The 13,741-nt window shown below is 43.7% G+C and overlaps 1 protein-coding gene across 4 annotated transcripts in view; it reads right to left on the bottom strand.

The window, feature by feature from the left end:
- The window catches only part of LOC112235430 (guanine nucleotide-binding protein G(i) subunit alpha-3-like), a 68,338-nt gene extending 55,212 nt beyond the window's left edge, over positions 1 to 13,126 (bottom strand). For 3 of the 4 annotated variants that reach the window (XM_042299771.1, XM_042299772.1, XM_042299774.1), the window contains exon 1: positions 12,500 to 13,123. In XM_042299771.1, the coding sequence (XP_042155705.1) occupies positions 12,500 to 12,617 (118 nt within the window). In that variant the 5' untranslated portion in view covers positions 12,618 to 13,123. Of the gene's footprint in view, positions 1 to 12,499 lie in introns of all 4 variants that reach the window. The other variant, XM_042299773.1, reaches the window with a different exon arrangement.
- Positions 13,127 to 13,741: the final 615 nt, after the last annotated feature.

Genomic DNA, 13,741 nt, shown 5'->3' with positions numbered 1-13,741 from the left:
ACACGAGGATTAGCTGTCCGAGCCCACACTGTTGAACTAACTATATTGACACGAGGATTAGCTGTCCGAGTCCACTCCATAGAACTATATTAGAACTATATTGACACGAGGATTAGCTGTCCGAGCCCACTACTGTAGAACTAACTATATTGACACGAGGATTAGCTGTCCGAGCCCACTACAGTAGAACTATATTGACACGAGGATTAGCTGTCCGAGCCACTACTGTAGAACTAACTATATTGTTAACAAAACGTGTGTGTGTTGCGTGTGAGCGCTCGTGTGTATGATCTTGTTCTTCTCTGCTCTTAAGGACCTAAAATCCCCAAAAATCCCTTCAAGGATAGTCAAATAAGAAATGATCCATGGTGGTCCCTACGAGGACAAAGGCTATTTTAATCTTAGGGTTTTGGGTTAAAATTAGGGTTAGGGATACAGGTGGTGTGTCAGGGTCCGGGTGGTGTGTCAGGGTCCGGGTGGTGTGTCAGGGTCCGGGTGGTGTGTTAGGGTTAGGGTTTAGGTTGTGGGTTAGGGTTTAGGTTGTGTGTTAGGGTTTAGGTTGTGTGTTAGGGTTTAGGTTGTGTGTTAGGGTTAGGGTTTAGGTTGTGTGTTAGGGTTAGGGTTTAGGTTGTGTGTTAGGGTTAGGGTTTAGGTTGTGTGTTAGGGTTAGGGTTTAGGTTGTGTGTTAGGGTTAGGGTTTAGGTTGTGTGTTAGGGTTAGGGTTTAGGTTGTGTGTTAGGGTTAGGGTTTAGGTTGTGTGTTAGGGTTAGGGTTTAGGTTGTGTGTTAGGGTTAGGGTTTAGGTTGTGTGTTAGGGTTAGGGTTTAGGTTGTGTGTTAAGGTTACAGGTTAACGAAAAAAGGCTATTTTAAGCTTAGTGGTTAGGGTTAGAATTAGGGTTAGCATTAGTGGTTCGGTTTATGGTTAGTGTTAAGATTAGGTTTAGGGGTTAGGGTTAGGGTTAGTGTTAAGATTAGGTTTAGGGGTTAGGGAAAATAGGATTTTGAATGGAAATAAGTTTTAGGTTCCCATGAGGATAGAAGAACATGACCACATGCGACTCCTAAACAGAGCACAAATCACCACAGGGAGACATTCATTTCCATAAACATGCATGGAGGGTTAAATCAGTGTGGGTACAGCATAGTTTGAAAGCGTTTCTACTAGAGAGCGACACTAATTAGAGTAGCTTTCCTTAGACAGGGAGGCACGGCACAATGGAAGTAGACAGAACTACAGTGGTTAGACTGGCTACCATTTAAAAAAGGTTGGGACTGGGAAATCAATAATAATAATAATAATAATAATAATAACCGCTTGTCTTTCAGCTAAGGAATCAACATCTAAATCATCTGTTTCTGATATGTTTCCTTCCAAAACAGTTTAAAGAATGAAGGTCTTATACCAGCTACTGAGGACATCTTTGATGCGAGTCAGGACAACTCAGACGGTGGATGTAAACCAACAACAAACAAAAACATTTTAGACCGTCATGGAGATTATTAGACAGGAAAAGATGGACGCTTGGTTTTGATGAATCCTATTTTCCTAAACTTTCTCATTCACTAACCTTCTAATACTATAACAAATTTGCCTCCAAACAAAATGGCTTCCCTTGAAATAGCAACATTCGCCAGATTAGACATGGCGCGCGTGTGTGTGTGTTTGACAGAATTCTATTTGGACTGCAAAGTGCTTCCGCTGTCAGGACTACGTGATCACATTAAAATGTATGGATTCTCCAGTGCATTTCAGACTTCACTATCTATACTTACACAGTCTCTAGGGGACATTTCACATGTTCCCAAGTAAAACCTCAGTCTCAGAACAAGCCTCAGTTAGCAGGAGTTTTCAACGTGCAATAACAAGATGACATTTAAAAACAAAAAAACACAAAGGATTCAAACGCAGAGAAGTTGTAGTCTTCACCATCCAAACCAAAATGGCACCCTAGGGATGCAGTGCACTACATCCAAACCTACAGAATCTAGGAGACTTTTCACATGCAACATCATTTCACTTGTAGGCCTGAGTCTCAGTTAGTAGGACTTTTGAATGGAGGAAGTTATTCATGACTCACATTCATGTGGTATATTAAACAAGGATGAATTTAACTGGACACCAAAATGGCACCCTAGGGATGCAGTGCACTATAATCCTAATTTCCTGGTTCCAGATCAGTTACTAGCCTAGGCCTAATACTGTATAGCCAACTTCCATGGTCGTTTGGCAAGATAGCACAAACAAATCTGGGACCATGCTATAAATTCTAACAGCCCCAAGAAATTCCCCTTGTTCCATGCCAGGCCTGGGAGAGAGAAATGAGGGCTGAGTCTGGACATGGAAAATCACTTTTCTGTGCGGTTGGTCGGCAAAGAGAGCTGTGCGGTTGGTCAGTAGAGAGAGCTGTGCGGTTGGTCAGTAGAGAGTAGCTGTGCGGTTGGTCAGTAGAGAGTAGCTGTGCGGTTGGTCAGTAGAGAGTAGCTGTGCGGTTGGTCAGTAGAGAGTAGCTGTGCGGTTGGTCAGTAGAGAGTAGCTGTGCGGTTGGTCAGTAGAGAGTAGCTGTGCGGTTGGTCAGTAGAAAGAGCTGTGCGGTTGGTCAGTAGAAAGAGCTGTGCGGTTGGTCAGTAGAGAGAGCTGTGCGGTTGGTCAGTAGAGAGAGCTGTGCGGTTGGTCAGTAGAGAGAGCTGTGCGGTTGGTCAGTAGAGAGTAGCTGTGCGGTTGGTCAGTAGAGAGCTGTGCGGTTGGTCAGTAGAGAGTAGCTGTGTGGTTGGTTAGTAGAGAGTAGCTGTGTGGTTGGTTAGTAGAAAGAGCTGTGTGGTTGGTCAGTAGAAAGTAGCTGTGTGGTTGGTCAGTAGAGAGTAGCTGTGTGGTTGGTCAGTAGAAAGTAGCTGTGTGGTTGGTCAGTAGAAAGAGCTGTGTGGTTGGTCAGTAGAAAGAGCGGTGTGGTTGGTCAGTAGAAAGAGCTGTGTGGTTGGTCAGTAGAAAGAGTTGTGTGGTTGGTCAGTAGAAAGAGCTGTGTGGTTGGTCAGTAGAAAGAGCTGTGTGGTTGGTCAGTAGAGTGTAGCTGTGTGGTTGGTCAGTAGAAAGAGCTGTGTGGTTGGTCAGTAGAGAGTAGCTGTGTGGTTGGTTAGTAGAGAGTAGCTGTGTGGTTGGTTAGTAGAGTGTAGCTGTTTGGTTGGTTAGTAGAGAGTAGCTGTGTGGTTGGTCAGTAGAGAGTAGCTGTGTGGTTGGTCAGTAGAGAGAAGCTGTGTGGTTGGTCAGTAGAAAGAGCTGTGTGGTTGGTCAGTAGAAAGAGCTGTGTGGTTGGTCAGTAGAAAGAGCTGTGTGGTTGGTCAGTAGAAAGAGCTGTGTGGTTGGTCAGTAGAAAGAGCTGTGTGGTTGGTCAGTAGAAAGAGCTGTGTGGTTGGTCAGTAGAAAGAGCTGTGTGGTTGGTTAGTAGAGTGCAGCTGTGTGGTTGGTCAGTAGAGAGTAGCTGTGTGGTTGGTTAGTAGAGTGTAGCTGTGTGGTTGGTCAGTAGAAAGAGCTGTGTGGTTGGTTAGTAGAGTGTAGCTGTGTGGTTGGTCAGTAGAAAGAGCTGTGTGGTTGGTCAGTAGAAAGAGCTGTGTGGTTGGTCAGTAGAAAGAGCTGTGTGGTTGGTTAGTAGAGTGTAGCTGTGTGGTTGGTCAGTAGAAAGAGCTGTGTGGTTGGTTAGTAGAGTGTAGCTGTGTGGTTGGTCAGTAGAAAGAGCTGTGTGGTTGGTTAGTAGAGTGTAGCTGTGTGGTTGGTCAGTAGAAAGAGCTGTGTGGTTGGTTTAGTAGAGTGTAGCTGTGTGGTTGGTCAGTAGAAAGAGCTGTGTGGTTGGTTAGTAGAGTGTAGCTGTGTGGTTGGTTAGTAGAGAGTCGTGTGGTTGGTCAGTAGAAAGAGCTGTGTGGTTGGTTAGTAGAGTGTAGCTGTGTGGTTGGTCAGTAGAAAGAGCTGTGTGGTTGGTCAGTAGAAAGAGCTGTGTGGTTGGTTAGTAGAGTGTAGCTGTGTGGTTGGTCAGTAGAAAGAGCTGTGTGGTTGGTTAGTAGAGTGTAGCTGTGTGGTTGGTTAGTAGAGTGTAGCTGTGTGGTTGGTCAGTAGAAAGAGCTGTGTGGTTGGTCAGTAGAAAGAGCTGTGTGGTTGGTTAGTAGAGTGTAGCTGTGTGGTTGGTCAGTAGAAAGAGCTCCAAATAAAATGAAAAACGTTTACACTAGATGTGTAGCAGGCCTGTTTAACCCCTAACTGCATTGTGCCTAGACTGTAACCATAGACTGTACTGTATAACGTTTCACACTATTTACTGTATAACGTTTCACACTATTTAATAAACAGAGAAGTCGTTCTCTCATATGGGATCTAGTGTGATATCCTAGCTGTATCTCTACTATAATGGCTCCAATTGACAACAACATGTTTCATCTTGACATCCTTAGCAGGTATTATGTTTTGAAGATTAAAGTAAAAACCTGTCATCTGTTCATCTGATCCACGGCATACCGTAAAGGTATAAAATAACTGCTCCCTTTCTCTCTCTCTCTCTCTCTACCCCCCCCCACACTGTCCTGACACATTCAATTCAAAATGTCACTAGACCGCAAAAGAATAAAACACCTGATTCATGGTAGGAATTTGTTTATCCTTACCACAACTCCGTCACAATGAATGGAGTTGTCTTTAATCTGTCACCATATTTTACACCTTGTAGTCTACTACATTAATCCACTTCCATTGAGTGGAGTTGTTTGTTTACATTCTCAAGTGGTATCGCTAAGAGGTTCAACAGCAGTGAGGGGAGTCAGGGATGAAACTTACGGAAGGCCATTTTGATCATTTGCGTGTCAAAAAGAAAGATGCTTCAAACAGGGCTATTTGATGTGTGTCAAATAAACTTGTTGACCACCCGAATATGACAGTACATCACATAATGATTTAAACACGTTCAAATCAAATCAAATTTTATTTGTCACATACACATGGTTAGCAGATGTTAATGCGAGTGTAGCGAAATGCTTGTGCTTCTAGTTCCGACAATGCAGTAATAACGAGCAAGTAATCTAACTAACAATTCCAAAAAAAACTACTGTCATACACAGTGTAAGGGGATAAAGAATATGTACATAAGGATATATGAATGAGTGATGGTACAGAGCAGCATAGGCAAGATACAGTAGATGATATCGAGTACAGTATATACATATGAGATAAGTATGTAAACCAAGTGGCATAGTTAAAGTGGCTAGTGATACATGTATTACATAAGGATGCAGTCGATGATATAGAGTACAGTATCAACGTATGCATATGAGATGAACAATGTAGGGTAAGTAACATTATATAAGGTAGCATTGTTTAAAGTGGCTAGTGATATATTTACATAATTTCCCATCAATTCCCATGATGAGGGCTGAGTCTGGTCAGCATTTTCTGTGCTAAAGTGGCTGGAGTAGAGTCAGTGTCATTGACAGTGTGTTGGCAGTAGCCACTCAATGTTAGTGGTGGCTGTTTAACAGTCTGATGGCCTTGAGATAGAAGCTGTTTTTCAGTCTCTCGGTCCCAGCTTTGATGCACCTGTACTGACCTCGCCTTCTGGATGGCAGCGGGGTGAACAGGCAGTGGCTCGGGTGGTTGATGTCCTTGATGATCTTTATGGCCTTCCTGTAGCATCGGGTGGTGTAGGTGTCCTGGAGGGCAGGTAGTTTGCCCCCGGTGATGCGTTGTGCAGACCTCACTACCCTCTGGAGAGCCTTACGGTTGAGGGCGGTGCAGTTGCCATACCAGTTGCCATGCTTTTGGTGACAAGCCGAATTTCTTCAGCCTCCTGAGGTTGAAGAGGCGCTGCTGCGCCTTCCTCACGATGCTGTCTGTGTGAGTGGACCAATTCAGTTTGTCTGTGATGTGTATGCCGAGGAACTTAAAACTTGCTACCCTCTCCACTACTGTTCCATCGATGGTGGGGGGTGTTCCCTCTGCTGTTTCCTGAAGTCCACAATCATCTCCTTAGTTTTGTTGACGTTGAGTGTGAGGTTATTTTCCTGACACCACACTCCGAGGGCCCTCACCTCCTCCCTGTAGGCCGTCTCGTCGTTGTTGGTAATCAAGCCTACCACTGTTGTGTCAGTCCGCAAACTTGATGATTGAGTTGAGGCGTGCATGGCCACGCAGTCGTGGGTGAACAGGGAGTACAGGAGAGGGCTCAGAACGTTGTGGGGCCCCAGTGTTGAGGATCAGCGGGGAGGAGATGTTGTTGCCTACCCTCACCACCTGGGGGCGGCCCGTCAGGAAGTCCAGTACCCAGTTGCACAGGGCTGTGTGGTTGGGTCGAGACCCAGGGTCTCGAGCTTGATGGTTGAGCTTGGAGGGTACTATGGTGTTGAATGCCGAGCTGTAGTCGATGAACAGCATTCTCACATAGGTATTCCTCTTGTCCAGATGGGTTAGGGCAGTGTGCAGTGTGGTTGAGATTGCATCGTCTGTGGACCTATTTGGGCGGTAAGCAAATTGGTGGTGGGTCAAGGGTGTCAGGTAGGGTGGAGGTGATATGGTCCTTGACTAGTCTCTCAAAGCACTTCATGATGACGGATGGTGAGTGAAAGGGCTGTGTCGTTTAGCTCAGTTACCTTAGCTTTCTTGGGAACAGGAACAATGGTGGCCCTCTTGAAGCATGTGGGAACAGCAGACTGGTATAGGGATTGATTGAATATGTCCGTAAACACACCGGCCAGCTGGTCTGCGCATGCTCTGAGGGCGCGGCTGGGGATGCCGTCTGGGCCTGCAGCCTTGCGAGGGTTAACACGTTTAAATGTCTTACTCACTTCGGCTGCAGTGAAGGAGAGACCGCATGTTTCCGTTGCAGGCCGTGTCAGTGGCACTGTATTGTCCTCAAAGCGGGCAAAAAAGTTATTTAGTCTGCCTGGGAGCAAGACATCCTGGTCCGTGACTGGGCTGGGTTTCTTCCTGTAGTCCGTGATTGACTGTAGACCCTGCCACATACCTCTTGTGTCTGAGCCGTTGAATTGAGATTCTACTTTGTCTCTGTACTGGCGCTTAGCTTGTTTGATAGCCTTGCGGAGGGAATAGCTGCACTGTTTGTATTCAGTCATGTTACCAGACACCTTGCCCTGATTAAAAGCAGTGGTTCGTGCCTTCAGTTTCAACGAATGCTGCCATCAATCCACGGTTTCTGGTTAGGGAATGTTTTAATGGTTGGTCTATGGGAACGACATCTTCAACGCACGTTCTAATGAACTGCACACCGAATCAGCGTATTCGTCAATGTTGTTGTCTGACACAGTAGAAACATCTCCCAGTCCACGTGATGGAAGCAGTCTTGGAGTGTGGAGTCAGTTGGTCGGACCAGCGTTGGACAGACCTCAGCGTGGGAGCTTCTTGTTTTAGTTTCTGTCTGTAGGCAGGGATCAACAAAATGGAGCTGGTCAGGTTTTCCGTAAAGGGGGCTGGGGCAGGGCCTTATATGTGTAGCTGGAAGTTAGGTCAACAATGATCCAGGGTCTTTCCACCCCTGGTTGGTCAATCGATATGCTGATAAAATTTAGGGAGTCTTGTTTTCAGATTAGCCTTGTTAAAATCCCCAGCTACAATGAATGCAGCCTCCGGATAAATCGTTTCCAGTTTGCAGAGAGTTAAATAAAGTTCGTTCAGAGCCATCGATGTGTCTGCTTGGGGGATATATACGGCTGTGATTATAATCGAAGAGAATTCTCTTGGTAGATAATGCGGTCTACATTTGATTGTGAGGAATTCTAAATCAGGTGAACAGAAGGATTTGAGTTCCTGTATGTTTCTTTCATCACACCATGTCACGTTGGCCATAAGACATACGCCCCCGCCCCTCTTCTTACCAGAAAGATGTTTGTTTCTGTCGGAAGATGCGTGGAGAAACCCGCTGGCTGCACCGTTCGGATTGCGTCCTCCAGTTAGCCATGTTTCCGTGAAGCAGAGAACGTTACAGTCTCTGATGTCCCTCTGGAATGCTACCCCCTCGGATTTCATCAACCTTGTTGTCAAGAGACTGGACATTGGCAAGAAGAATGCTAGGGAGTGGTGCACGATGTGCCCGTCTCCGGAGTCTGACCAGAAGACGTTTCCCTCTTTTCTGAGTCGTTTTTTTTTTTTTGGTCGCTGCATGTGATCCACTCGGTTACACTGGTTGTAGGCAGAACACAGGATCCACTTCCAAAAACATATTTTGGTTTACTGATGGTGAGTTGGCTGATCTTATATTCAGTAGTTCTTCTCAGGCTGTATGTAAAGAAACCTAAGATGACCTGGGGTACTAGTGTAAGAAATAACACGAAAAAACAAAAAACTGCATAGTTTCCTAGGAACGTTGACCGAAGCATATGCCATCTCTGTCGGCGCCGGAAGTAATTTTGTATTTCATACATTTTGTACGTAGTGTTTACCACATCACTCGTATTTCATATGTCACAGTGATTCACCGATATGTATGCTATGATGCTGATAGAGTTGTCTCGGTCACCTGCCGCACTTCCCCAAACTCTGGGATGGTGCTGTTCATTAAAAAAATTGTGAGCTGATGTATGCAAATAATGTTCTTCCCAAAAAACATAGCAAAACGACATAATCTGTTATAGTAGTTATAGTTAACTATAATCTAAAATACCCCTAATTTATAAAAGCAGTTCTTATTTCATGAATGATGGTCAGACTCAACTATGTGAAGCTAGACACAATAAGGATTAGCCACAATAGTGGAATTTGCGATTCGCCTTCAAAATAAAAGTCTCATTGAACGTGATGGGAATAGATCACCGCTAAACGAGTTTGGGATGTTGTTATAGAAATTTAAATTGACATATTAGACTTTATAAATTGCATTGGGGGCATACTTATTTCACTGTACCCGCAAATGGTTAATGATGGCGCCGATGGGTAAGGCTGCCGTTTTATTGGCCCTTCACCAATTATGCTATTTTGTTTGTTTTGTCGCGTTGTTTGTAACTTGTTTTGTAAATAATGTTAATGCTACCATCTCCTATGACCCGAAAAAGAGCTTCTAAACATCAGAACTGGGATTGCTCACCTCAAACTGGACGAAGAGATTTTATTCAATGAGTCGTACACGAGGGATATCCAGGCCCCGATCCCCATGATTCGCTGGAGAAGGAAACTGTGATTTCGAGGCAAGAGATCAGGGTGCCTTGTGAGGACCAGGCGATGAGTGGCTAATCTGCCATTGCCCTCCGTTCTGCTAGCTAATGCTCAATCGCTAGAAAATAAATAGGACGAACTGAAAGCGCGTATTTTTCAACCAACGGGACATTTAAAAACTGTCATATTTTATGCTTCACCGAGTCATGGATGAACAACGACATTAAGAACATAGTGTATAACCCGCCAGCTCTATCGGCAAGACAGAACAGCAGCCTCTGGTAAGACACAGGACGGGGGGCCTATGCATTTATGTAAACAACAGCTGGTGCACGATATCTAAGGAAGTCTCAAAGTTTTGCTCGCCTTAGGTTGAGTATTTTATGATAAGCTGTAGACCACAATATTTACCCAGAGAGATAATCTGTATTTTTTGTAGCTGTCTATATACCACCACAGAGCGAGGTTGGAACTAAAACCGCACTTAATGAGCTGTATTCCACCATAAACAAACAGGAAAACGCTCATCCAGAGGTGGCGCTCCTAGTGGCCGGAGACTTTAATGCAGGGAAACTTAAATCAGTTTTACCTCATTTCTATCAACATGTTAAATGTGCAACCAGAGGGGAAAAAAACTCCAGACCACCTTTACTCCACACACAGAGACGCGTACAATGCTCTCCCTCGCCCTCCATTTGGCAAATCTGACCGTAACTCTATCCTCCTGATTCCTGCTTACAAGTTAAAATTAAAGCAGGAAGCTCCAGTGACTCGGTCTATAAAAATGTGGTCAGATGAAACAGATGCTAAACTACAGGACTGTTTTGCTATCATAAACTGGAACATGTTCCGGGATTCTTCCGATGGCATTGAGGAGTACACCATCAGTCGCTGGCTTTATCAATAAGTGCATCGAGGACGTCATCCCCACAGTGACTGTAAGTACATACCTCAACCAGAAGCCATGGATTACAGGCACAATTCGCACTGAGCTAAAGGGTAGAGATGCAGCTTTCAAGGAGCGAACCTGGAAACTTATAAGAAATCCCGCTATGCCCTCCGACGAACCATCACTGAATACTGCTCAGCGTTCAATATCTTAGTGCCCACAAAGCTCATCACTAAGCTAAGGACCCTGGGACTAAATACCTCCCTCTGCAACTGGATACGGGGTCGCCCCTGTCAGGAGGGGCGGCAGGTAGCCTAGCTGACAAGGTAAAAATATGTCCTTCTGCCTCTGATTCAGAGGGGTTGGGTTAAATGTGGAAGACACGTTTTAGTTGAAGGCATTCCGTTGTACAACTGATTAGGTATCTCCACTTTCCCAGGTGGTAAGGGTAAGAAACAACACATCTGCCGCGCTGATCCTCAACACAGGGGCCGCTGTGCGTGCTCAGTCCCCTCCTGTACTCTCTGTTCACCCACGACTGCATGGCCATACAGCTGCACCATCGAGAGCATCCTGACAGGTTGCATAACCACCTGGCATGGCAACTGCTCGGCATCCGACTGTAAGGCGCTACAGAGGGTAGTGCGTATGGCCCAGTACATCACTAGGGTCAAGCTTCCTGACATCCAGGACCTCTATATCAGGCGGTATCAGAAGAAGGACCCAAAAATTGTCAAAGACTCCAGTCAACCAAGTCATAGACTGTTCTCTCTGCTACCGTACGGCAAGCAGTACCAGAGCGCCAAGTCTAGGTCCAAAAGACTCCTTAACAGCTTCTATCCTCAAGCCATAAGACCGCTGAACAATTAATCAAATGGCCACCCAGACTATTTACATTGACCCCCCTTTGTTTTTATACTGCTGCTACCCGCTGTTTATTATCTATGCATAGTACCTTCACCCCTACCTACATGTACAAATTACCTCAACTAACCTGTACCCCCACACATTGACTCAGTACCAGGACCCCCCTGTATAAAGCCGCGGTATTGTTATTTTATTGTTACTTTTTACTTCCGTTTCTTTAGTCAATGTTTTTTTTAACTCTGTTTCTTGAACTGCAATGTTGGTTAAGGGCTTGTAAGCATTTCACGGTAAGGTCTACCCCGGTTGAATTCGGCGCATGTGACAACTAACATTTGATTTGATTCCACCAATGGTAACCATTTGCGTCACTTTCAAATAAGGACCTCTATTTTGAAGGCGAACAGGAAATTATACTCTTGTGGCTGCCTTCACAACACATAACCCGGTCCGGTCAAGCGTCACTGAAGCCATCTGGCTGCTTATAACGTTAGCTTTGGGCAACAGGGTTTTAGTAGGTGGCTAAATAGATATTTTCATTAACTTAAGTTCGATTTCCATAGGAGAACAACAAGTGGCTACCTAGCTAATACTTACTCACATGTATTCCTAAATATTTGCTAAGAATATTGAAAATGCCTGCAGTTAATACTGGTATTTGTTTTCAGGCTGCTTGCATTGGTGCTAGGACCTTACCACGCTAGATACCCCAGAAGTTTCTAATAAACCTCTGTATCAACGCTATTTGCAAACATTTTTGATCCTGCTTTTATTTCAAATCCTCACATTGACGTTTTCCCATTCGGTCGAACAAATAATACCTTATTACCAACGCAGTATTGTAAACAGATCATGGCCAGTGTTAGCGCATTATTTTTGTTGTACAACTTTGACAGTGCTATTGGTCGTAGTGGTGGCGCTTGGCTTGGACATTCAAATTCAGCACATACACCATTCTTTAATATAATTGTGTTAACTGACGCGTCAAATTAAAAGCTTTATTTAACGGGTCAAATATAATGATTGTTTTTTTAAGTGTATATATTTTTGACACGCAAAGACCCACACGTTGTGCCAACGGAAACTGCCAAGAGCGTTATTTTACGATTGATACAAACACAGCAGCATGTCTAAGCTTTGGCAATGATCATAATACAACATCTGTATTTAACAGTGTGTGTGTGTGTGTGTGTGTGTGTGTGTGTGTGTGTGTGTGTGTGTGTGTGTGTGTATGTGGAGGGGGGGTTAGTTATAGGATTAGCAATGCCAATAAAGACTAGTGCCTAATCAATAGAAAACAAGTTAATATAGGGCTACATAAAGAGAGTTTATTGAACAAGTGGATAAATATCCTCAGCTACATCTAATTCAGATGTTACCTAAAATAAATAAATGTTGTTGGAGGTAATCAAGAGATCCGATCAAACAAAAGCAAGCAAAGAAAGATCAAATTAATCAAAGTAGCAACAAGTGATGTCTAGTTACAATTGTAACACTTGTGAAAGAGAAAACAAAGCATTTTCTCCCTGTAGATTCTGATGCTATTTTGTCACTCCTTTTTAGTGGGAGAAAATAAAAGTTTTCCAACAATGTAACAATAGCTATGACTTACCAAGTAGCAGAAGTTTCACTTCCCTGGACGCTTTGTCTCTGTCTTCTCGTAGGTTCCGATCAATCATTTTACTCCTTTCCATCGCCGCTTTGTCCTCTTGGCTGATCGTGCAACCCATTTTTAGCCACTTACTTGAGGTTTCTTCAAGATCTGGTTTGAATGACAGCTACCGTTCATAAGTTGTTTGGGGGGGTGCTTTCAAGATAATTTTCGCCCAGGCAGAAAGACAGAAAAAGGCGTTGGCACTCCTCTTGTCTCGACAACAAACAGACAGAGATGCTGGTAAACTCACGCCAGCAAACCAAGTGTGGTTTAGCACTGAAAGACACTGCAATCAATTTCTACCAACTAAAAAAAAAAACTCGAGCCGAGCTAGGCTAGCTTGCAAAGAAAGTAGCTACACAATATGACTTTTCTATTATAAATGTTGTCGCAGTCCTCCAATTTAAAAAAAAAAAAAAAAAAAAAAAAAAAAAAAAAAGCAATTCACTATCTCTTATTAAAACTCAAAGCTACCGAGGAATTGGGGCATAGAATATCAATTTAACTATCAATTCGTCTTGATTTTGCTTGTTGTTGCATGAAGGCACGTGTAAAATACGCATCTGAACTGTCATTCACCTCACCACACGCTGGAACGCAAAGAAAAAATGTAATCTATATTTTGTGGATGGATGGGAAATGTAGTCTAAACTCACAGTACATTTGCTATTGCTTTTCTGAAATGTAAATAACATCGGCCTAAATTCTTCAACTCTCATTAGCATATGCTCAGACGAGCTTAATGCTCACTTTTGACAAATATTTTTTGCAGCAATCCGGAAGCCTCTATTTGAGAGAATACTAAAAATAATTTAGTTTTGGGGGTCAGAGGAACTTTTTCTTTGGAATGAGCGCCCACCAGTGGAATTATATCAGAGGCAGCTCAGATTTATGAGAGATCACATCTGCATGCCGTAAACATGTTGACAGGTATCTTCATAAATACGTTACCAGTCAAAAGTTTGGACACACCGACTCAATCCGGGGGTTTTCTTTATTTGTACTATTATCTACATTGTAGAATAACAGTGAAGACATCAAAACTATGAAATAACACATTTGGAATCATGTAGTAACCAAAAAGTGTTAAACAAATCAAAATATATTTTACACTTGAGATTCTTCAAAGCAGCCACAGTTTTGCACACTTGGCATTTTCTCAACCAGCTTCATGATGTATCCACCTGGAATGGATATCAA

The sequence above is a fragment of the Oncorhynchus tshawytscha genome, linkage group LG16 (genome assembly GCF_018296145.1).
Source record: "Oncorhynchus tshawytscha isolate Ot180627B linkage group LG16, Otsh_v2.0, whole genome shotgun sequence".
NCBI classification, from domain to species: domain Eukaryota; kingdom Metazoa; phylum Chordata; class Actinopteri; order Salmoniformes; family Salmonidae; genus Oncorhynchus; species Oncorhynchus tshawytscha.
Note: the sequence above shows the minus strand (reverse complement) of the source record. Positions and strands in the feature narration are given on the sequence as shown.